Source organism: Nomascus leucogenys, chromosome X (genome assembly GCF_006542625.1).
Source record: "Nomascus leucogenys isolate Asia chromosome X, Asia_NLE_v1, whole genome shotgun sequence".
Lineage (NCBI taxonomy): Eukaryota > Metazoa > Chordata > Mammalia > Primates > Hylobatidae > Nomascus > Nomascus leucogenys.
The window spans coordinates 15201464-15226679 of NC_044406.1; the positions used below are offsets into that span (position 1 = coordinate 15201464).

Consider the following 25216-nt stretch of genomic DNA (forward strand, 5'->3'; position numbering starts at 1 on the left):
CCCCCGGGTTCAAGCAATTCTCCTGTTTCAGCCTCCCGAGTAGCTGGGATCAAATCATTCTCTTTTAAAGCACTTGCTGGGTCACTAGCCTTGTGTTTCCTTCAGGCATAGGTGCCCTGACTGCCAGGTCCTCCTTATTGTTTGTTTTGTGGTGACGCAGGCAGCTATCCCATGTCACTTTACTTTGACTTTGTGAAGCACCATGCGTTTTGCAAGGTTTGCCTTTTCACTTTGTGTTGCAAGACCAGTAGGGCTAGAATCTAGTGTTAAGGCAGCAGGAGTGATTGAGTGGCTTATGAATTAGTCCACATTTTTGTGACTTCTGCTTCCCATCCTAATCTTGCCGCTGTGGGTTGCTGAATGAGGCTATTAAGGGCCCCCTGCCTGTGTATCTTCTGTGCCGATCACGCAGATCTGCAGCCTTCACTCTGCTCTCTAGCTGCTCCGTGCTGCTTACATGGGAGAGATCTTCAGACGAGCTTGCCATTGTTTTTGTTTCCACTCTAAACACCCCCACCCCCATCCACCACTGACCTCCTCTTCCTAGTCCAAGATTGGGCTCCCAGGTCACCAGAAAATCTTGTAGTTCTCGCCTTTCCAGAGGGTTGTCATTTGTCACCTGGCACGGCACTTACAGTGCTGGATTCTAATCACCTCTGTCTTGTGAGCCCCAGAAAAATGTGGGCTAGATCTTGGCATTCCCAGAATTTAGCTTCTAACGGCTCATTGAGGATTTGATTCCAGCCCTATTGTTTACTGCCTCCAACTTGTCCATTTCTTTCTTTTTTTTTTTTTAGCTCCTGAAAACCCTCTTCTTATTCCTAATCACCTGTCTTACAACATCACCTTTTATCATGAATCAAGTACAGTAACTTTCTTTTTTTTTTACTCCGGAAATATACTTACCCATTTTTCTTTCATTTTTTTAAGTAACTTTCTAAAAATTTTTCTATTTGGAAAAAATTTTAATTTACAGAAGAGTAGCAAGAATAAAAATAGTACAGAGAACACCCATATACCAGTACCTAAATTGCTCTAGTTTTATTCTGTTTGCCTTATTCACACCCTCTCTCCAGCTCTTGCTGTCTCTGTGTGTGCCCTTTTTTCCTTGTGTGTACACAAATGTTCAATACACATTTCCTAAGAATTAGGGATATTCTCTTTCATAATCATAGTATAGTTAACAGCATTAGGAAATTTCATCTTGATGCAATACTTTACTGTTCATGAGTTAATTTTGTTAGCTGATCCAGTGATGTCCTTTATAAAACTTGTCCCCCTCAGTATAGGATCCAGTTGAGGATAAGGTATTGTATGTCTCTTAGCCTTCTTTAATCAGGAACATTCCAACAACCTTTCTTTGTCTTTCATGATATTAATGTTTTTGAAGAATACTTCTCTTCCTTTTTTTAATAGATTCTTCCTCATTCAGGCTTTATCTGATATTTCCTCATAACTAGACTCAGATTGTCCATTTTTAGCCAGAATACTACATAGGTGATGATGTCCTCCTCAAGATACCACATCTGGAGGGCCATGATGTTCATCTCTCCCTCATTGTTGATTTTGATCACCTGATTAAGGTGTGGTCCAGTTTCTCCACTGTATCATTTAAGTAGAGTTTTTTGGTTTTTGTTTTTCTTCTGAGACAGGGTCTCAACTCTGTCAACCAGGCTGAAATGCAATGGTGGAATCACAGCTCACTACAGCCTCGACTCCTGGGTTCAGGTGATCCTCCCACCTCAGCCTCCCGAGTAGCTGGGACTACAGGCACGCACCACAACATCTGGCTAACTTTTGTATTTTTTTGTAGAGACAGGGTTTCGTCATGTTGCCCAAGCTGGTCTGCAACTCCTGGGCTCGAGCAATCCACCCACCTCGGCCTCCCAAAGTGCTGGGATTACAGGTGTGAGCCACCATGCCTGGCCTCAAGTAGAGTTTTTTTTTTTAACCAAATGCATATGTGCATACAACTCATAATAATAAGTCTGGTTATGAGGGTTAATGTTCATATTTGGAACTTATTGGTAAATTGCTACTTTTAGTGGTCATGAAGAAACTTTCATGCTTTGAAACCATAGACTGCAGTGTAACCATCATGACCTATTTTTTTCTCTTTTCTTCTTTGCCATTAAAAACTGTATAGAAGCAGCTGTGCCCCCATGGGTTGACACTAACGATGAAGAAACAATTCAACAACAAATTTTGGCCTTATCAGCTGTAAGTATCTTCTGGTACCCCAGATAGAACATACTTTCTTCCTGTCATGATATATCTCTGTTGACATGACTTTAGTAGAATTTATTTTTCTATACAGTTTTTAAAATATTTTGAGATGTTAGGAATGTACACATTAACATATGATGTGTACATTAACAAAATGTACACATAAATTTTTTTTTTTTTTTTTTTTTTTGAGATGGAGTCTTGCTCTGTCACCCAGGCTGGAGTGTAGTGGTGCAATCTTGGCTCACTGCAACCTCCACCACCCAGGTTCAAATGATTCTCCTGCCTCAGCCTCCTGAGTAGCTGGGACTACAGGCGTGCGCCACCATGCCCAGCTAATTTGTGTGTGTGTGTGTTTTTTTTTTTTTTTTTTTTTTTTTGAGACAAAGTCTCGCTCTGTCACCCAGCCTGGAGCGCAGTGGCACGATCTCGGCTCACTGCAACCTTCTTCTCCCAGGTTCAAGCGATTCTCTTGCCTCAGCCTCCCAAGTAGCTGGTATTACAGGTGCCTGCCACCACGCCCTGCTAATTTTTGTATTTTGAGTAGAGACGGGGTTTCACCACGTTAGCCAGACTGGTCTCGAACTCCTGATCTCGTGATCCACCCTCACCTCAGCCTCCCAAAGTGCTGGGATTATAGGCGTGAGCTACCACACTCAGCCTAATTTTTGTGTTTTCAGTAGAGACAGGGTTTCACCATGTTGGCCAGGCTGGTCTCGAGCTCCTGACCTCAAGCACTCCATCTGCCTTGGCCTCCCAAAGTGCTGGGATTACAGGTGTGAGCCACCATGCCCTGCCAAAATTTTTAATTTAATTTTTTTTGTTTGGTTTTGTTTTTGTTTTAAGAGACAGAGTCTCAATTGGTCATCCAGGATAGAGTACAGTGGCATAATTATGGCTCAATGCAACCTCGAACTGGGCTCAAGTGGTCCTCTGGCCTTAGCCTTCCAAGTATCTGGGACAATAGGCGTAAGCCACCATGCCCAGCTAATTTTTGAAATTTTTTGTAGAGATGGGTTCTCACTATGTTTGCCAGGCTGGTCTCGAACTCCTGGCCTCAAGCGATCCTCTTGCCCAACTTCCCAACGTGCTGGATTATAGCCATGAGCGACTACACCCTGCCCGCTTCTATTTTTGTTGTTGTTTTTTTTTTTTTTTGAGAGTCTCACTGCACTCCTGCTGGTCAACAGAGCAAGACTGTCTCAAAATAAAGAAAGAATATAATACTTCTCCAGTCTATGATAAATTGTTATGTAGTAGGCCAAGTGCAGTGGCTCACACCTGTAATCCCAGCACTTTGGGAGGCCGAGGTGGGTGGATCACTTGAGGTCAGGAGTTCGAAACCAGCCTGGCCAGCATGGCGAAACCCCATCTCTAGTAAAAAAACAAAAATTAGCCAGGCGTGCTAGCACACGCCTGTAATCCCAGCTACTCGGGAGTCTGAGGCAGGAGAATTGCTTGAACCCAGGGGGCAGAGGTTGCAGTGAGCTGAGATTGCACCACTGCACTATAGCCTGGGCGACAGAGCAAGACTCCATCTCAAAACAAAAATAAAATTAAAAAAAAAAAGAGTGGGCGCGTTGGCTCACCCCTGTAATCCCAGCACTTTGGGAAGCCGAGGCAGGTGGATCACGAGGTCAGGAGTTCGAGACCAGCCTGGCCAAGATGGTGAAACCCCATCTCTACTAAAAATACAAAAATTAGCCAGGCGCAGTGGCGGGTGCCTATAATCCCAGCTACTCGGGAGGCTGAGACAGGAGAATCGCTTGAACCCAGGAGGTAGAGGTTGCAGTGAGCCGAGATTGCGCCACTGCACTCTAGCCTGGGTGACAGCCCGTCTCCAAAAAAAAAAAAAAAAAATTGTTATATATTAATTGCATTTTGTGGAATACCCTGTGTTTTTTTCTTTTTTTAATCAAAGGACAAGAGGAATTTCCTTCGTGACCCTCCGGCCGGCGTGCAATTTAATTTCGACTTTGATCAGATGTACCCCGTGGCCCTGGTCATGCTCCAGGAGGATGAGCTGCTAAGCAAGATGAGATTTGCCCTCGTTCCTAAACTGTAAGCAGAATGTTCTCCAGCATTTCCTCGTGGCCTCCTTTATGTGCTCAGTGTCAGCACATAATGATGGAAGGGGCCAAAAGGGTCTCTATCTGTTCATAAAAGCAGGCCCTGCAGCCCTTTGGCAGCTCCCCTGGTCAGGGTCACCCTGGAATCAAAACCAAGGTCTGACTTGGCAGGAAATACAGGGTAGAGATGAAATGTGCTTTTCTATCCCAGTCACAAGGTGGAACACATTTCCCTACAGAAACCACAAACATGCTGCATCACCCTGAATCACATTCTGGTCTCTGAGGCTCATCGGGATCTTTCTTCAAAGCTGACTGCGTTTTCCACTCAGGCTCTGCCCTCCAGTGGCAGTGTTCCTGCTCTCTTTCCTAAGGCTTTTCCTCCAACAGTTCCTCTGGGCTCCACAAATCCCAGCTTGTCCTGTAGGCTCCAGCGCATGCATGATGCATTCTGGAAGCCTGCCTTGGTGGTGCGGCCAGCAGGGGCCACCTTCCCCGCTGCTGCCTCCCTTGGGTGTTCTGTCTCAAGCTCTTCCGTGCCTCCTCCAGTCCAGTCCCTTGTATTGAAGCTGTCGCATGTTTGGAGTCAGCGTTCCTTCTTATTCTGTCAGTGTTCCCTTTCTCTTAACCTTGTCATATGAGTGCAGTATCTTACTGTTCCCTGAGTACATGAGTTACGGTTCTCTCAAAAGACTCCTTTTTCAGCTGGGTGCGGTGGCCAATGCCTGTAATCTCAACACTTTGGGATGCTGAGGTGGGAGGATCACGTGAGGCTGAGTTCGAGACCAGCCTGGGCAACATAGCAAGACCACCATCTTTACAAAGAAACCAAGAATTAGCCGGGCGTGGTGGTGTGCACCTTTAGTCCCAGCTACTCAGGAAGCTGAGGCGGGAGGATCACGTGAGGCCGAGTTCGAGACCAGCCTGGGCAACATAGCAAGACCACCATCTTTACAAAGAAATCAAGAATTAGCCGGGCGTAGTGGTGCGCACCTTTAGTCCTAGCTACTCAGGAAGCTGAGGCGGGAGGGTCACCTGAGCCTGGGAGGTCGACGCTGCAGCGAGCCATGATCACGCCACTGGCATTCCAGCCTGGGCAACAGAGTGAGACTCTGTCTCAAATAAAAGACAGACTCCGTTTTCTATGCTGTTTCCTCGGGACTCTTGTGTTTGTTTGGGGATCTGTCATTTATGTGGCAGGCTCTCCTTACCTGTCCCTTCGCATTAGCAGTGCCATACTGAAAGGGTACATGGCCGCTGAATGTGGGGACAAGCCTTTTGGCCTGGAGAGGCTCAGTAGCTGTGGGAAGGTAGCTTGCCCCCAGAGGACTCCTCAGCCTCCTGCCTGGCTGCAGGCAGGACGATGGGAAGAGCCAGTTGATAGGCAGACTATCCCTTGACCCCTGTGGCTTGACCCTGATATCACACCCCCAGTCTCAACTGTGCCACCGGTCCCTGAGTGTAGAGCAGCTTGGCTCCCCTCCCCACATGGGCAGAGCAGGGCAGGGCAAGATGGGAGGCCCAGGGGCTCTCTGGGCTTCCACCCTTGCTGCAGACAACTCAGTACAGTTTTCTGTGGTCAACAAAGTAAACTGCTGTTTGCCTAGGCCGGGTGCGGTTGCTCATGCCCGCAATTCCAGGACTTTAGGAGGCCAAGGCAGGCAGATTGTCTGAGCTCAGGAGTTCGAGACCAGCCTGGGCAACATAGTGAAACCCTGTTTCTACTTAAAAAAAAAAAAAAAAATACAAAAAATTAGCCAGGTGTGGTGGCACATGCCTGTAATCTCAGCTACTCGGGAGGCTGAGGCAGGAGAATTGCTTGAACCCGGCAGACGGAGGTTGCAGTGCGCCGAGATCGTGCCATTTGCACTCCAACCTGGGTGACAGAGTGAGACTCTGTCTCCAAAAAAAAAAAAAAAAAGATTACTGTCTGCCCTTGACATTTTCACTTGACAGCTTTCCACTTGACTGCCCTTGACAGCTTCCACTGTCCTCTCCTCTCTCATTCTCTTTGTCCTTGTGTTTTTACGTATGTAATTCCTTTTGTGTTACTTTCCTGGCATCTTCAGAGGGAGCACAGATGAACACATGTTTGTTTTGCTATGCTTACCCAGCCATATAGCGGTTTTAACAAATATTTGCTAGCCTTTTGGTTCACACAGCAGCACAGGTTTTCTGTCTGTGAAAACACCACTCTGGAAGTGTTCTTCCAGACTCAGAGTAACAGTTATATGGAATCTTTTTTTCTTTGTAGTGAAACTCTTCCCTCCATAATTATTAACATATTAGTGGTAAATTTCTAGAGCCCTCCCCAACCCTCCCATAAGAAAAGTATGTTTTATGGAAAAAAAAAAAAAAAAAAAATCTCATTACAGATTTCATCTTTAGACTTTGTCTTTTTTCTATCTTTCTTTTTTTTTTTTTTTTTTTTTTTTTTTTTTTTGAGATGGAATCTCACTCTGTCACCCAGGCTGGAGTGCAATTGCGTGATCTCGGCTCACTGCAACCTCCGTCTCCTGGGTTCAAGTGATTCTGCTGCCTCAGCTTCCCGAGTAGCTGGGATTACAGGCGCCCGTCACCACACCCAGCTAATTTTTGTATTTTTAGTAGAGACGGGGTTTCACCAGGTTGGCCAGGCTGGTCTCGAACTCCTGACCTCAGGTGATCCACCTGCCTCGGCCTCCCAAAGTGCTGGGATTAAAGGCGTGAGCCACCACGCCCAGCTAGACTTTGTCTAAAATAGCTTTGGTTAAGGATATTTTTAGTTAAGGTGTTTTGTTTTGGAGACGGAGTTTCGCTCTTGTCACCAAGGCTGGAGTGCAGTGGCTTGATCTGGGCTCATCGTAACCACCTCCCCACCTCCCAGGTTCAAGCGATTCTCCTGCCTCAGCCTCCCGAGTAGCTGGGATTACAGACGGATGCCACCACGCCTGGCTATTTTTTGTATTTTTAGTAGAGACAGGGTTTGCTGGTCTTCAACTCCTGACCTCAGGTGATCTGCCTGCCTTGGCCTCCCAAAGTGCTGAGATTACAGGCGACCGCACCCAGCCTAGTTAAGGATGTTTTTAAAATGTACCATCTAATCTGTTTTTTACTACATATGCTCACAAAATCATAGGAATTGACTTTTTTATTTTAAAAATTATTTTTTAGAGACAGGATCTCTGGAATGCAGCGACACAATAGCTTACTGTAGCCTTGACCTCCTGGACTCAAGTGATTTTCCTGTCTTGGCCTCCCAAGTAGCTCAGAGGCCTGTGCCACTACGCCTGCCTAATACTGTTTTTAGCTTTTTTAGAGATAGGGTCTTGCTATGTTGCCCAGGCTGGTTTTGAACTCCTGGCCTGAAGCAGTCTTCCTGCCTCAGCCTCTCAAGTTGCTGAGGTTATAGACGAGAGCCACCCACGCTCCTGGTAGAATTGAATTTTGACGAGTTTGTATATATAATATGTATGCGTATGTGCTTGTGTGTGTGTGTGTTTCAAGCTCTTCCCTCAGAATTTGAGGCTGTGCCTGTTCTGAGTAACTGACTCTGAGGGAAGGGTACCCAAGCTCCGGGGTGCAGGTGCCCTTTACACTTGCAGCCTCCATCAACTTGAAGACCTTTTGAATCACCCTGAGCCACATGCTTTGCTCCTGCTGTGGCTCTCAAGACCAGCAAGAGGCCCTGAGTGGCTGGAGCCTGAGGCCTGTGGCCTGGGGTGCTCATAGCAGGCATGTAGCTGTCCACAGTTTTGGTTCTTTACAATTGTGGACCACCCCCTCTCACTGTTGACAGTAATTTTAGATTTTTTGAAACCGTCTGAGAATTGGTATTTGGCAATTAGTGTTTCTAATTTGTCACAGGGCAACCTGCCCATCAGATATTTCAATATGACTCCAGTTTCCTCCTACTAATTTTGTTGAGGATTACTTAGAAATTATAGTTTTTATTTATAAGTCCTTATCTGTTAGAAATGCTTGCTGAAGCGGAGCACGATGGCTCACGCCTGTAATCCCATCACTTTCAGAGGCCCAGGCGGGCGGATCACCTGAGGTCAGGAGTTTAAGACCAGCCTGGCCAACCTGGTGAAACCCCGTGTCTACTAAAAATACAAAAATTAGCCGGGCGTGGTGGCGGGCACCTGTAATCCCAGCTACTCGGGAGGCTGAGGCAGGAGAATCACTTGAAAACCCAGGAGGTGGCGGTTGCGGTGAGCCAAGATCGCACCATTGCACTCCAGCCTAGGCAACAAGAGCAAAACTCCATCTCAAAAAAAAAAAAAAAAGAAAAGAAAAAGAAATGCTTGTTGAAGTATTTACAAATGAAAGAATGTGATGTCTCTCATTTGCCTTAAAATATTCCAACCCATTCCCAAAGAAAAGCATGTGTGCAGGGGAGGGGAAGATAGATGGAACGCAACTGGTGAAATGCTGATACTCACGGTAGGTAGGTCACAGGTACATGAGGTTCATTGTTCTAGTTGCTCCACTTCTGTTTTGTCGAAAATTTCCGTAACAGAACAAAAACAAGCTGTCAGACACAAATATACGGTTTCCAGACTTTTCCTGCCTGACACACACAAGCACAACTTTGCTCCTTTGAAACACTTTTTCTGAACAGAAGCCATCATTAACTAGGAACACTTTAGAAAACAAAACTCTTGCTCTGGATTTCAAACTGCATATTAGTAGCTTAACCCTTCCCTGTGGCAGTCTAATGCTGTGACCGAGATGGGGTCCTGCTGGTACATCACAAGCACCCTCTGAGGCCCTCATTCTGATGACAGTAGGGAAATCACAAGTCCTTTCCTGCCTTGGCCTTGGCCTGTGACATTTGTCCAGTGTTTCCCAGAGGGTTTTCACAGGATACAATGCCTTAAAATAGTCCAGGAAAACAAATAGATAAATGTTTGAGAGTTGCTGTGCTCAATTAATTTTTTTCTTTTCTTTTTCTTTTTTTTTTTTTTTGAGACAGAGTCTCGCTCTGTCACTCAGGCTGGAGTGTAGTGGTGCGATCTCGGCTCACTGCAACCTCCACCTCCCGGGTCCTAGCGATTCTCCTGTGCCTCAGCCTCCCAAGTAGCTGGGACTACAGACACACGCCACCACACCCAGCTAATTTTTGTTTTTTTAGTAGAGACAGGGTTTCACCATGTTGGCCAGGATGGTCTCAATCTCTTGACCTCACAGTCTGCCTGCCTCAGCCTCCCAAAGTGCTGGGATTACAGGCATGAACCTCCTTGCCTGGCCGTGAACTTTTTTCTTTTTAAGACAGGGTATCTCTCTGTTGCCCAGGCTGGAATACAGTGGTGTGATCATGGCTCACTGCAGCCTCAACCTCCCAGGCTCAAGCAATTCTCCCACCTCAGCCTCCCTATGAATAGCTGGGATTACAGACACATGCCACCATGCCCAGCTAATTTTTTATTTCTTGTAGAGTCAGGGTCTCACTCTGTTGCCCAAGCTGGTGTCAAAGTCCTGAGCTCAAGTGATCCTCCTGCTTCAGCCTCCCAAAATGCTGGGATTACAGGTGTGAGTGACTGTCGTGCCCGGCCTGGTTTTCTTTACCAGAGGACTTGACTTCCCAGAACCTTTAGTAGTCATCTGTATTGTGACTCTTCCCCAGAGGGTGACACAATTTCTGCAGTGTGCTCTATGACCACACCTCTCATATCAAGAGGTAGAGACTATGGAAAACAAAGCAGTCCACGTTTGTTTTTATTAATCAAGACAGCAAACAGTGCCCACAATCTACCATAGGTACCTAGAATACCTAAGTCTCATTTTGGGCATTTCACATAGCTCAGACTTAAAAATGATTTCAGGCCGGGCGCGGTGGCTCACGCCTGTAATCCCAGCGCTTTGGGAAGCCAAGGCGGGTGGATCACTTGAGGTCAGGAGTTCAAGACCATCCTGGCTAACACAGTGAAACCCCGTCTCTACTAAAAATACAAAAATTAGCCGGGCGTGGTGGCGTGTGCCTGTAGTCCCAGCCACTCGGGAGGCTGAGGCAGAATCACTTGAACACAGGAAGCGGAGGTTACAGTGAGCCGAGATTGTGCCACTGCACTCCAGCCTGGGTGACAGAGGGAGAATCCATCTCAAAAAAAAAAAAAAAAAACAGTGATTTCAAAGATATTTAGGCAGCCCCCTACCTCATGGGAAGGCTCATTTCGCTTTTGTTTGGCTCCAGGGTTATGGCTTGAGACCCTGGAACTTATCAGGACAAACAGGCCCAGTTCTTAGTTCCCCCAAATGTCTTAGTCTCTATAATCCCTCACCATCCAGGTGTTTTGCCTGTAAATACCCTTTGGTTTGTCAGTGTCATCGTTAAAGTGAATCCTCAGGAGTGAATATAATGCGTTGTCTTAATTGCAGAAAGCACACCATAGCATATCTTGTATGTTTTTGATGCAGCCTAAGATTTCATGAGCTCTTTTAGCAGCTGTAGCATACTGTGGTTTGCTCAGCTAAACTCGTGGTCAACTATAATCCCTTATGAATTGCTATGAAGCCCAATATCCCTCTTGCCGAACTACTTCCAAGAGATGTTACAACAGTTGTGTGGCCACATGAGTTTGGGAAATGCTGCTTGGCATGTAGTAAGAACTTAACAAGTGAGAGGTTATTATTCCTGTGACCATCTGTGATGGCAGACAACTTGTCTTATTCCCCCAGCACCCAGCATAGTGCCTGATGCACATGGCACCATAATTCCACCGGTAAATGTTGGTGGCATTAATAAAAGTGGGGCTGTGTCTGGCAGCAAATTCCATCTTGTTACCTGCCCTCGCTTGTATAGGTAATCGTGCATTTTGCCTCTATCACTTACACGCTAGCTTCCAGGCCTAGCGTCTCCATTCACAGGTGTGACAACTGTGCATTCTGATGCCTCATCTAAGATAAGCTTTGTCCAGATTCACAAGCCTGAGTCTCATTGTTTTCTGCTAGTTCTCACTGATTTTTTTTTTTTTTTTTTTTTTTTGAGACAAAGTCTTACTCCGTCACCCAGGCTGGAGTGCGATGGCGCCATCTTGGCTCACTGCAACATCTGCTTCCCCAGTTCAAGCGATTCTCCTGCATTAGCCTCCCAAGTAGCTGGGATTACAGGCATGCACCACCACGCCCAGCTAATTTTGTATTTTTAGTAGAGACGGGGTTTCACCATGTTGCCCAGGCTGGTCTCGAACTCCTGACCTCAGGTGATCCGCCCGCCTCAGCCTCCCAAAGTGCTGGGATTACAGGCATGAGCCACCGCACCTGGCACTCACTGATCGTATTCTCTTTCAAAGTCTTTTTCTGTCGGGCTTTCTTCTCAATTTTCCCCCCATTCTAAGAACCTTGCATCCCTTCTAAAAAAACAGGGGATAGACCGGGCGTGGTGGCTCACACCTGTAATCCCAGCACTTTGGGAGGCGGAGGCAGGCAGATCACGAGGTCAGGAGATCTAGACCATCCTGGCTAACACAGTGAAACCCCGTCTCTACTAAAAATACAAAAAATTAGCCAGGCATGGTAGCACGTGCCTGTAGTCCCAGCTACTCGGGAGGCTGAGGCAGGAGAATCGCTTGAACCCAGGAGATGGAGGTTGCAGTGAGCCAAGATCACGCCACTGCACTCCAGCCTGGGTGACAGAGCGAGACTCTGTCTCAAAAAAAAAAAGAGATAAAGAGGAATTCTCCCACCCTTTTGTCATTTCTACTTGCCAAAAAACAACAACAAAATTAGAACATAAAATGAGCCACTCTTCCAGGCAAAAACAAACAAAAATAAAATTTCACACACCCTGCAGGTCACCAAAGCCATTCCTTGGGTGTGTACATGTTTGTGTGCATGTGTATGTGCTTTTTTTAATGCTTTTTTCTTTTCTTTTTTTTTTTTTTTTTTTTTTGATACGGAGTTTCTCTGTTGTCACCCAGGCTGGAGTGCAATGGCACAATCTTGGCTCACTGCAACCTCCGCCTCCTGGGTTCAAGCGATTTTCCTGCCTCAGCCTCCTGCGTAGCTGGGACTACAAGCATGCACTATACCCAGCTAATTTTTGTATTTTTCATAGAGACGGGGTTTCACCATGTTGGCCAGGCTGGTCTCGAACTCCTGACCTCAGGTGATCTGCCCGCCTTGGCTTCCCAAAGTGCTGGGATTACAGGCATGAGCCACCGCACCCGGCCTTTTTTTTTTTTTTTTTTTTTTTGAGACAAAGTCTTACTCTCGCCCAGGCTGGAGTGCAGTGGTATGATCTTGGCTCACCGCAACCTCCACCTGCTGGGTTCAAGCGATTCTCCTGCCTCAGCCTCCCAAGTAGCTGGGACTACTGGCACATGCCACCACATCGGCTAATTTTTGTATTTTTTGCAGAGATGCGATTTCACCGTATTGCCCAGGCTGGTCTCAAACTCCTGACCTTGCATTCCTCCTGCCTTGGCCTCCCAAAGCACTGGGACTACAGACGTAGGCCACCATTCCTGGCCCATTTTGCTTTTATTTAGTTTTGTTTTTTGTATTCAACCCTCAAGATTTTTATTTAATTTCTCTGAAGTGAGCACAGTTATCAATGGATTATTATTATTATTATTATTATTATTGTTATTTTGAAACACAAACTTACGGAAAAATTGGAGGTACAACATAAAGAACTTTTCTCCAAATCACTTGAAACCTAATGTTGCATCATTCCCAAATGCTGTAGCGTTTTACAAACATTCTCCTATATGACCACAGTGTGCCCATCGAAATCAGGAAATGATCGTTTATGCATTATTACCATCTCACTCTCAGACCCTATTGAGGTTTTTCCATTCGTCCCAATAATGTCCTTTTTAGCAAAAGAGCCCAGTTCACACTCACAGGTTACATTTGGTTTTCATGTCTCATCAGTCTCCTTCTGTCTGTTGCATGCTGTCTGGTGGCACATACAGCCATTTGTCCCATTACTGTTCATACTTGGGTCACTTGATACAGGTGGTGTTTGCCAGATTTCTTGACTGTAAAGTTACTCTTTTCCTCTTTGAATGTAATTAGTATTTTGCTGGGATGTGCTTTGAAACTGTGAATATTCTGTTCATCAGACTTTCCATGTATTTATATTTGTACAGACTCATGCAGTGGTCTGTAATTTTGATGCTCTAATTTTGATGTTCAAATTATTACCAATTTGAGGCCAGCCATGGTGGCTCACACCTGTAATCCCAGCACTTTGGGAGGCCTAGTTGGGAGGATCACTTGAGCCCAGGAGTTCAAGACTAGCCTGGGCAACATGGTGAAACCTCATCTCTACAAAAAATTAGGCATAGCCGGGCGTGGTGGTGGGTGCCTGTGATCCCAGCTACTCAGGAGGCTGAGGCAGGAGAATTGCTTGAACCTGGGAGGCGGAAATTTCAGTGAGCCAAGATCGTGCCACTGCACTCCAGCCTGGGTGACAGAGTGAGACTCCGTCTCAAAAAAAAAAAAAAACAAATTAGCAAGGCATGGTGGCATGTGCCTGTAGTCTCAGCTACCCGGGAGGCTGAGGCAGAAGCATCACCTGGGCTGGTGAGATCAAGGCTACAGTGAGCCATGTTCACACCACTGCACTCTGGCCTGGATGACAGAGTGAGACCCTGTCTCAAAAAAAAAAAAAAAATAATTACCAATTTGGCCAGTGGGAGACTATTCAAGCTGACTTGTGTCTTTCTAACTCGTCCCCATCATTTCTTCACACGTTTCCTTGCTTTCTGGCACAAGATAGTGTTCTTCCTCTGCTCTAACCCAGGAATCAGCCATTTCCCCAAGGAGCTCTGGATCCTTTTAGTGGAAAGTCTAAATCTTGGTATTTAGAAAGCAAGATCTGGATGCCAGGTGTGCTCATTGCCATTGGGGTGCCACTGCTCTGCATGCTGTCAGTGGACACAGCCAAGGAATGTGTGTGTGCTCATTTCTGTGTGGAATGAAAACCATGTGTTCATGGTGGTACCTCATGACGGGGGTCATTTTCATTTTGTCCCTTTCCATGTTTGTAACTCTCCTCTCTGATGGTGAGAAACCTGGTTTCTACTATCTTTAATGTTTTTACTTATTCCCCATGCATGTGGCTGATCTGTCATTTTTGCTGCCACTCACTCCTCTGCTCAAACACCCTTCTCTCCCTGCTTGGTTCTCACTCTCCATTCCAGGCCACCCCCCTCTGTGGACACTTACCTCACCCACTTGGGCACCAACACATCACACCAGGTGATTCTAATAGGTAGCCAGGTTTGAGAACCACCGAGAGTTTTCAGGTTGAACGGTACTTCAATCTTTTTATCAAGCATTTCCCACCCCATTGCTAACTCTTACTGGTTACTAGTTATTAGCAAGCTGCCAAACATTCTCTTTCATAAGGAACAACAGCCACGATGCTTGCTTCTCACTGCTGGAAAGCATTTAATCCTCTTGAGAAACAGCAAGTGATTGGTGGAGTCCTGGCTCTGCTTCTGGTTTCCCAGGTTGATTATGCTAGTTTCATAACAATGCCATGTTTTCTTCTACCGAGAGCAGTATTGGTATCATTAAGGTACCAAGAAATGCTGAGGTTCCATTGGTATTCTGTAACTTGTATTTTGCTGCTACGGGGAAGATAGCTGTTAGGTTTATCCTGTTGTTAGCTTTCAATTCTAAAGTGAATACGGGCTGGGTGCGGTGGCTCACGCCTGTAATCCCAGCACTTTGGGAGGCCGAGGCAGGCAGATCATGAGGTCAGGAGTTAGACCAGCCAGGCCAACATGGTGAAACCCCGTCTCTACTAAAAATACAAAAATTAGCTGGGCATGGTGGCGGGCACCTGTAATCCCAGCTACTCGGGAGGCTGAGGCAAAAGAATTGCTGGAACCCAGGAGGCGGAGGTTGCAGTGAGCTGAGATCACACCACTGCACTCCAACCTTGGCAACAGAGCAAGACTCCGTGTCAAAAAAAAAAATTGTTAAAGCCAATATGAACCCCCTCTGAACCCCACTCAGCTTTGAAAGTGCTTTTGCAAATCGTCTACTCCAGTCCCCTCTACAACAAATAACCCCTGCGTGCACTTGTCTGTGTGCGTTCTCAAATGTGTTCTTGTCTGTCTGCTTTTTATTCATTTTTAATTTTGCCTTTTTCCACTGTTCTAATTTGCCTTTCTTTAAAAGTGTGAAGGAAGAAGTGTTCTGGAGGAACTACTTTTACCGCGTCTCCCTGATTAAGCAGTCAGCCCAGCTCACCGCCCTGGCCGCCCAACAGCAGGCCGCAGGGAAGGAGGAGAAGAGCAATGGCAGAGAGCAGGATTTGCCGCTGGCAGGTACGTTCTGGGTAGAAGACAGCACTCTACAGAAAAAGTTGTTCTTAGAGACTCAAATGAGCTTGACCTCTTATACATACCAGAAATGTCATTGCCTTAGGGAAAAATTCTTTTCCTCCCAGAGGAAATCTTCATTTTTCTCTTACTGCCTTCTCTCTAACCCAGCTCACACATGTCTTCCCCAAGCTTTCCTTTACTTTGCTTATCTCCTTTCTCATTCCTTGTTTTTATTTTTGTTTTTTTTTTTTTTTTAGACACGGGTCTCGCTATGTTGCCCAGGCTGTCCTCAAACTCCTAGACTCAAGCGAACCTCCTGCCTCAGCTTCCCAAGTAGCTGGGACTTACAGGCATGAGCCACTGTGCCTGGCGAGTTTTTTTTTCTTTTTATTTCTCTCTCAAACATCCATCATCTTCCCCACCTCTCATTTTTGGCCCTTAACCATGTGATTCTTTATACTTCTGTCCTCCACTCTGATTCAGTCGCCTCCTTTTTGTTTGTTTCAACCTGATGTTTCTCTAGTGCGTGTAGTCTGTAGAGCAGAACAAAGCTCCATTCCACTCCAAGTTAAAAGGATCTATCTAGTTCTGAGCTAGGCGCTGATGAACATTGGACTCATTGTGACACTAACTTACCCCTGGTTGTGGGAATGTGTTTATAATAAGGGCAGCTGTTTGAAATCTGTAATAATTAAAATAAGAAACACATTCTGTGTCATATTTTAAATTTTTAGTGAGTAACTGCTGTGTATAGTAGGTACTCATTACAGCTGGACATTTATCCCACAAGAAGCGGCGTGATTTAATTCACGGAATTTTAAATGATTAAGCAAAACAGCATGTCCTGAGGTACAGGTTATACAGAATACTAGGACAGGATCTGACACTGCTGTTAGTGTCAGGGAAATGGAGTGAAGTTGCTTTACACAGGAAAATTTGTCATTTTGTAAATCAATGTTAACATGCATCCCAATTGTCTGTCATTCTTTAGCATTTATGTTAATTTTGTTGGAAAATGCCATTTTGCCAAATACTGCCTTGTTTAACAAAATGGACTTATGACAGTATTCCATAAAGACTGCCTTTTTCTAGCACTCATATCAGCAGGCAAACTTGATAAATAACTTAATTCTCATTATTCTAAAAAAGGACAGAACTATTCTTCAATGAATTTTGCTAACACTGTAATTAAAAATTATTTCCTGCTGGAAATTTTATATAAGGATATGTATTGAATATGATGACATGTTAAAAATATCCCCAGGAGGCTGAGGCAGGAGGATCACTTGAGCCCAGAAGTTCGAGTCCAGCCTGGGCAACATGGTGACATGCCATGTCTAAAAATAAATAAATGAATAGATAGGTAGATAGATAGATAGATAAAAATATCCCCAAAGTAAGAGGTTGAGATGGTTTCACCATGGCTGTTTCTTATAACTTAAGAAAAGCTGAAAGCATAACATAAAAATTCATTTCTGAAAATTATTTAGTATCATAATACTTGTGGATATTTTACTGTGATTATAATATGTATTCAGAACTGAACCAAGCAATTATTGTCTCTCTTATTCTCACTTCTTAGAGGCAGTACGGCCCAAAACGCCACCCGTTGTAATCAAATCTCAGCTTAAAACTCAAGAGGTAATCCAGTTTTACATTGTACCTAGTAGTTGATATCTGGAAATAAAGTAACTGTGTTAACTCTTTCTGATACCATTTAAAACTATGTATGAATATGGGTTTGGAAGAAGCAGCATCTGGTACTTGAATAGTCAAGGAACTACGGCTGAGACTTGAGGACGATATACTGGCATATGTAATTCTAGATGTGCTCATCAGGGATTGGAGAGAACGGTTGGAGTGATTCAAACTGTGAGGGAGAATAATAGCCTCAGGTGGTAACTCATGTAGTTACCAAGCAACTGCAAGTTAGAAGGTTGGAGAGCAGTGCTCATTGTCTTACAGCTCGTGGAGAAAAGAAATAAAAATAGCACGGCATTAAATTGTGAGACAATAGCAAACCAGAATAACACAAACGTCGCTTAGCAAACCATTTCAAGAGCTCATTTGTTGCATTTCAGGATGAGGAAGAAATTTCTACTAGCCCAGGTGTTTCTGAGTTTGTCAGTGATGCCTTCGATGCCTGTAACCTAAATCAGGAAGATCTAAGGAAAGAAATGGAGCAACTAGTGCTTGACAAAAAGCAAGAGGAGACAGCCGGACTGGAAGGTAAAAAACAAAACAAATCAAAGCAAAGAAAATATTTGTCTCCCTAATTCCAAAGCTAATTGTAGAAAATTGTTATTCTGAAGCCAGTGCACAAAAATGTGTTGTAAATTTTGCATCAAAATTGATTCTCGCCAGAGGCGGTGGCTCACGCCTGTAATCCCAGCACTTTGGGAGGCCGAGGCGGGCCGATCACGAGGTCAGGAGATCGAGACCATCCTGGCTAACACGGTGAAACCCCGTCTCTACTAAAAATACAAAAAACATTAGCCAGGCGTGGTGGTGGGCGCCTGTAGTCCCAGCTATTCGGAAGGCTGAGGCAGGAGAATGGCATGAACCTGGGAGGCGGAGCTTGCAGTGAGCCGAGATCGCGTCACTGCACTCCAGCCTGGGCAACAGAGCGAGACTCTGCCTCAAAAATAAATAAATAAATAAATAAATAAATAAATAAATAAATAATTTTTGGCCCTGGTGCAGTGGCTCACGTCTATAATTCCAGCTACTCTGGAGGAAGCTGAGGCGGGACAATTACTTGAACCCGGGAGGCGGAGGTTGCAGTGAGCCGAGATCACGCCACTGCACTCCAGCCTGGGTGACAGAGCAAGACTTCGGGTCGGGCGCGGTGGCTCACGCTTGTAATCCCAGCACTTTGGGAGGCCGAGGCGGGCGGATCACGAGGTCAGGAGATCGAGACCACGGTGAAACCCCGTCTCTACTAAAAATACAAAAAAAAATTAGCCGGGCGTGGTGGCGGGCGCCTGTAGTCCCAGCTACTGGGAGAGGCTGAGGCAGGAGAATGGCGGGAACCCGGGAGGCGGAGCTTGCAGTGAGCCGAGATTGCACCACTGCACTCCAGCCTGGGCGACAGAGCGAGACTCCGTCTCAAAAAAAACAAACAAAAAAAAGACTTCGTCTCAGAATAATAATAATAATAATAATAATAAATTTTTAAAAGCTGGCATTCTGCTTGACTGTAGACGTGTACATGGAAGATTCTTTTCCCAGCTGCTGCATGCCAAAAAAGCATTGCTTCTGGGAAGGAGCAGGCTGCTTTTGAAAACCAGTTTTCTTTTTGAGATAGGGTCTCACTCTGTCACCCAGGCTGAAGTGCAATAGTGCCATCATAGCTCACTGCAGCCTCAAACTCCTAGGCTCACACCATCCACCCACCTCAGGCTCCAATGTAGCTGGGACTACAGGCGTGTGCCACCACACCAGGCTAATTTTTTAAATTTTTTGTAGAGATGGGGTCTTGCCATATTGCCCCAGGCTGATCTCCAACTCTTGGGCTCAAGCAGTCCTCCCACCTCAGTGTCTCTAAGTGCTCTAAGTGCTAGTATTATAGGTATGTGCCACCACGCCCAGCCCAACAGTCTTTTTTTTTTTTTTGAGATGGAGTCTCACCCTGTCACCCAGGCTGGAGTGCAGTGGTGCAGTCACAGCTCACTACAACCTCCACCTCCTGGATTCAAGCGATTCTCCTGCCTCAGCCTCCCAAGTAGCTGGGACTATAGGTGCGCACCACCACACCTGGCTAATTTTTGTATTTTTTGTATCGTTATGTTGGCAGGCTGGTCTCAAACTCCTGGCCTCAAGTGATCTGTCTGCCTCGGCCTCCCAAAGTGCTGGGATTACAGGCATGAGCCAACATGCCTGGCCCCAATAGTCTTTTATGTATTATATGTCTTGGCTCCAGGACTAAATTGTAAGCTCCCCAAGGGCAGTTACACATTGTCTTTCTGTCCCCCTACAGTACCTAATGTGGAACTTAGCACTCAGTAAGCACGCTAATAAATATTTGTGAAATTGGTGGCTTCCTGCACAACACAGGGTGTCTTTTCCTTTGAGGTTGCTGCTGTAGAACGATTAAAGCATTTCATTTTTGTTTTCGCTATAGCTAAGTTTAAGGTTTATTTTTAAAGACAGGCTGGGCGCGGTGGTTCATGCCTGTAATCCCAGCACTTTGGGAGGCTGAGGCGGGCAGATCACGAGGTCAGGAGATCAAGACCATCCTGGCTAACATGGTGAAACCCTGTCTCTACTAAAAATACAAAAAAAAAAATTAGCCTGGTGTGGTGGCGGGTGCCTGTGGTCCCAGCTACTCGGGAGGCTGAGGCAGCAGAATGGCGTGAACCCAGGAAGCGGAGCTTGCAGTGACCCAAGATCATGCCACCGCACTCCAGCCTGGGCAACAGAGCAAGACTCCGTCTCAAAAAAAAAAAAAAATTTAGCCAGGCGTGGTGGCGGGTACCTGTAATCCCAGCTACTCGGGAGGCTGAGGCAGGAGAATCGCTTGAACCCGGGAGGCAGAGGTTGCAATGAGCCGAGACCACACCATTGCACTCCAGCCTGGGCGACAGAGTGAGACTCTGTCTCAAAAAAAAAAAAAAAAAAAATCTTAGCTTTACTTTTTAAATAGCCAGTTTGTTTTCTCACCATTTTATAACATTACATAGCAGATGCATTATCCTACACACACAGAGGTATATTGAGTGTCCATGTGGAAAGTTGCAGCTCTAAATCTCAGCGCGGAAGACCAGTGTGAGAGCTCCAGTCAGAACACCATGAGAGAGTCCAGGCTGACTTCAGACCCCGGTGTCTGTCTCCACTCTTAAGGAGACAGCTCTTTGTCTGTATAGTGGTTAAGCATAGACTGTGGAGCCTGCAGATGTGGTTTATCTTTCTCTGTCAAACGGTGTGATCTTGGGCAAGTTGCTTAACCTCTCCTAAGTCTCCATTTCCCTATCTATAAGATGTGGCAAATAGTAATACCTTGTCCATGGACTGTTCCAACGATGAAAAGCGTGATACATAGAAAGCAGTTGGGCCAGTGCCCAGCTCAGTAAGTGCTCAATAAACATTAGCTGCTTTTGCTACCATCATCATCATTGGTAGTGGTAAAAATTAACTTGCAGCCAAATATTAATTATCAATTATCCATTTAAATAAAAGGAAAAGCAGAGGCATAGAGAAAGGAAAATAACAGCCAAAATATATTGATGACATCTGATACCTTTGCTTCTACATTAACAGATTTATCTTTCTAATTGTATTTATCCTTGGTCACTGTTAAAATTTACTGAGTTTTTCTGAGCACACATAGTAGTGAAGCCTGAGATACTAAAAATTACGGCAGCTAGGACCTTACGTAGGTAATTGAGATGGACCAAATTGTGAACACCAGCATTATGAATTCAGAGAGAATCTCTTTCTTCTCCTTTGTTTCTTTTAGAGGATTCTGCAGATTGGGAAAAAGAACTACAGCAGGAACTTCAAGAATATGAAGTGGTGACAGAATCTGAAAAACGAGATGAAAACTGGGATAAGGAAATAGAGAAAATGCTTCAAGAGGAAAATTAGCTGTTCCTGAAATAGAAGAATAATTCTTAACAGTCTGCAAACTGACATTAAATTCTAGATGTTGACGCTTACGGAATCAGAAGGCATAAAAGAGTATAATTTTATGAAATTCAAAATTATTCTTTTTTCAAGTTGAAACTTGCCTCTTCTACTTTAAAAAAGTATATAGAACAGTTACTTCTAATAATCAGAAAGAGGTGTTTTGTAGAACATTTCTTTAATATAAATAAAGTTAGAGATGTCTTCGTAGGCAGTATGGCTATCTTTGCCACAGAAACATAAGTAAAATTTTAGAGTTCTGTTTTCCATAAGGTCAGAAATATAATTTATTCCTCAGTCATGGTTTTCTAAATATCTGTACTCCACATTGCATTTTAATTGATATGTGGGTGTTAAAGTACCTACTTAATGGGTTGATTACTATCAAAATGACCAAATTATACCAAAGAACTTAAGAGGAAGCAATTTCAGAACTATTCGCCTGCCAAGTATTTTCTAAAATTCCACCTGAAAGCCAAAAGATAAAATAAATAAGTTGATTTTAATGATATAAGCATCACAGAATTTTACATTAAGAAATACTGTGCAGGCCATGCGTGGTGGCTCAGGCCTGTAATCCCAGCACTTTGGGAGGCCGAGGTGGGCAAATCACCAGAGGTCAGGAGTTTGAGACCAGCCTTGCCAACATAGTGAAACCCTGTCTCTACTAAAAATACAAAAATTAACCGGGCATGGTGACGGGCACCTGTAATCCCAGCTACTAGGGAGGCTGAGGCAGGAGAATCTCTTGAACCCGGGAGGCAGAGGTTGCAGTGAGCTGAGATCGCGCCACTGCACTCCAGCCTGGGCAATAGAGCGAGATTCAGTCTCAAAAAAAAAAAAAAAAAAAAAAAGCTGTGCGAAAATATTTGTTTTTCTCTGGGGCCTTTTCTTTCTTTCCTTTTTAAACTATACCAGAAATTTTACATCACAGTTTTTATACAAAGTAGGACCTTCCATACTTTTTGTATTATAATAACCTTCAGAAGCCCATTCCCCTTAAAGTCTGCTGTTCTTGTTTTAATCATCACCACATATAAATGTTTTAGCTTTGTCTTAAACCGTGAGTCTTCATAAAATTGTGTTCCTCCGAGTTCACCTTCTAGGACTTTATTGATTAATCCTTCTCTTTCTGCTACACCAGCAGACACATGTTCATAGAATATGATTATTTTTAAAGAACAAGGTGAGGAGGCTGAGGCAGGAGAATCGCTTGAACCCGGGAGGTGGAGGTTGCAGTGAGCTGAGATCACGCCACTGCACTCCAGGCTGGGTGACAGAGTGAGACTCCGTCTCAAAAATAAATGAATGAATGAATGAACGAACAAGGTAGTTTAATGTCAGAAAACTTCCTAAGCATTTGCTCCCCAAACCTTTCATGTTTTTCAAGAAGGCTTTATTGGCCGGGCGCGGTGGCTCACGCTTGTAATCCCAGCACTTTGGGAGGCCGAGGCGGGTGGATCACGAGGTCAGAAGATTGAGACCATCCTGGCTAATACGGTGAAACCCTGTCTCTACTAAAAATACAAAAAATTAGCCAGGCGTGGTGGCAGGCGCCTGTAGTCCCAGCTACTCGGGAGGCTGAGGCAGGAGAATGGCGTGAACCTGGGAGGTGGAGCTTGTGGTGAGCCGAGATCACACCACTGCACTCCAGCCTGGGCGACAGAGCGAGACTCTGTCTCAAAAAAAAAAAAAAAAAAAAAAAAAAAAAAAAGAAGGCTTTATTACATAAAGGGGAATAGAATTAAAATGTTTCTTTATAAGAAAAATATACAGGCCGGGCGTGGTGGCTCACGCTTGTAATCCCAGCACTTTGGGAGGCTGAGGCGGGCGGATCACGAGGTCAGGAGATCGAGGCCATCCTGGCTAACACAGTGAAACCCCGTCTCTACTAAAAAATACAAAAAAAATTAGCCGGGCGTGATGGCGGGCGCCTGTAGTCCCAGCTACTCGGAGAGGCTGAGGCAGGAGAATGGCGTGAACCCGGGAGGCGGAGCTTGCAGTGAGCCGAGATTGCGCCACTGCACTCCAGCCTGGGCAACAGAGCGAGACTCCATCTCAAAAAAAAAAAAAGAAAAATAGACATACTTGTGTTCTTGCCCCATTAAAACTAGTCAGTAGTCCTTTGGCAAAGATATAGTCAACAAGAGAACTGGGTATGGGTCCAGGCATTACTCCTGTTCATAGTTGCAGATGCATGTGTCTGAATGAGCCAGACTGTCTCAACTGGAGTCTCTTGGGTTATAGCAATAAACCCATGTATTCCATGAAACCACTGGGCCCATCATCAAAAGGTTTCCACTTGTGGTGCCACAGTTGCTTATTACTGAGTTTGGGTTCCAAGATGACTGGCAACTTCTGAAATAATCTCATTGAAGGAAAGAGTTTCATTTTTTTTTTAAAAAAGAGTTTGCTGGAGGAAAAGAAGCATGTTAAGTGTTTTTAAGCAGCTAAAAGTCCTAGATGGAAGCATATCAGGATGTGTCAGTGCTTGGCTCTTAGTGAATGCACTAAAATTCTTACTGATAAATGTTGAATAAACACACAAAAAAAAGTATCAGAGAAAGAGAAAAACCCTACAATGACAATAGAGGTGTGTGACAGTTCTTGCTATCAATTTTACATAATATCTCATTTAAAAACAACCTAATTATGCATTGCCCTGTGAAAATAAAAGGATAAAATAAGATTGTGTACATACTGTAAGAATACAGTTGTGCTGTATTTTTATGGATTCATCAAGGAGTAAAATGTTCTGCTTTAGTAAATTATATAGGTAACTGAAGTGTTATTCCTTTAAAGAGCAAAATAATTTATCACCATGTTCGGTGGAAAATTTCTAAGTATTTATTACATGCCTAGGGGTTAGCCAACAAGATATACCGAGGATGAAAACCTGTAAAACTTAATAAAATGCTAAAATATGAACATCACACTATGGAGATTATGCCTCACTACTCAAAGAGTGTGGCTCAGGAACCAGTGTAGCTCGGCCATGCCCTGGCAGTATGTTGGAAATGCCTGCCCCAGACCAGTTGATGTTACTAAGAACCCCCAGGGGATGAGAATGGACTTTATTTGCAGTTTGGGAAGCACTGGTCTAATATGCTTTCAGGGAAGCTGAGGTTTCTACTGCTTTTTACTTTTTACCCTTCCACTAGATGTCCTTTGCAGCAGTGTTTTTCTAGTTGGCATTACAGGTGTCTCCTCTGAGGTTCCAATTATTTCTATACTACCAAAATTAAAAAGACCCAAGGGCCGGGCGTAGTGGCTCACACCTGTAATCCCAGCACTTTGGGAGGCTGAGGCAGGCAGATTGCTTGAGCTCAGGAGTTCAAGACCAGCCTGGGCAACATAGGGAGACCCCTGCCTCTACAAAAATACAAATGAGCCAGGTGTGGTAGCCCATACCTATGGTCTTAGTTACTTGGAAGGCTGAGGCAGGAGGATCGCTTCAGCCCAGGAGATCCAGGCTGCAGTGAGCCGTGATCATGCCACTGCACTCCATCCTGGGTGACAGAGACCCTGTTTCAAAAAAAAGGGGGGGGGGCAAGTTTTTAGGGGGATGAGAAATATTCTTGGTAAATCGGGCATTTCTTTTTTTTTTTTTTTTTTTTTTTTTTTTTGGAGACAGAGTCTTGCTCTATCACCCAGGCTGGAGGGCAGTGGCTTGATAGCTCACTGCAATCTCCGCTTCCCAAGTTCAAGCGATTCTCCCACCTCAGCCTCCAGAGTAGCTGGGATTACAGGCAACCGCCACCATGCCCTGCTAATTTTTTGTATTTTTAGCAGAGATGGGGTTTCACCGTGTTGGCCAGGCTGGTCTCGAGCTCCTGATCTCAAATGACCGGCCCGCCTTGACCTCCCAAAGTGCTGGGATTACAGGCGTGAGCCACGGCCTTAATTGGTAATTTTTGAAAAAAAACTAGAGAAACATTGTTTCAGAGATAAAGCAGCAATTACACTTGTACTCCCAGTGATTTAAGATGCACTATTGTAATCAAGATGGTTTGCTTTAATCAAAATATT

The 25216-nt window shown here is 44.8% G+C and overlaps 1 protein-coding gene across 1 annotated transcript in view; it reads left to right on the top strand.

Annotated features, from left to right (window-relative positions):
* The window catches only part of SYAP1 (synapse associated protein 1), a 42221-nt gene extending 20523 nt beyond the window's left edge, over positions 1 to 21698 (top strand). The window contains exons 4-9 of the mRNA XM_030806994.1: positions 2147 to 2220; positions 4148 to 4287; positions 15417 to 15565; positions 17145 to 17203; positions 17644 to 17791; positions 21021 to 21698. Coding sequence (XP_030662854.1) covers positions 2147 to 2220; positions 4148 to 4287; positions 15417 to 15565; positions 17145 to 17203; positions 17644 to 17791; positions 21021 to 21148 — 698 coding nt within the window. The 3' untranslated portion in view covers positions 21149 to 21698. The remainder of the gene's footprint in view (positions 1 to 2146; positions 2221 to 4147; positions 4288 to 15416; positions 15566 to 17144; positions 17204 to 17643; positions 17792 to 21020) is intronic.
* The last annotated feature ends 3518 nt before the right edge of the window (positions 21699 to 25216 follow it).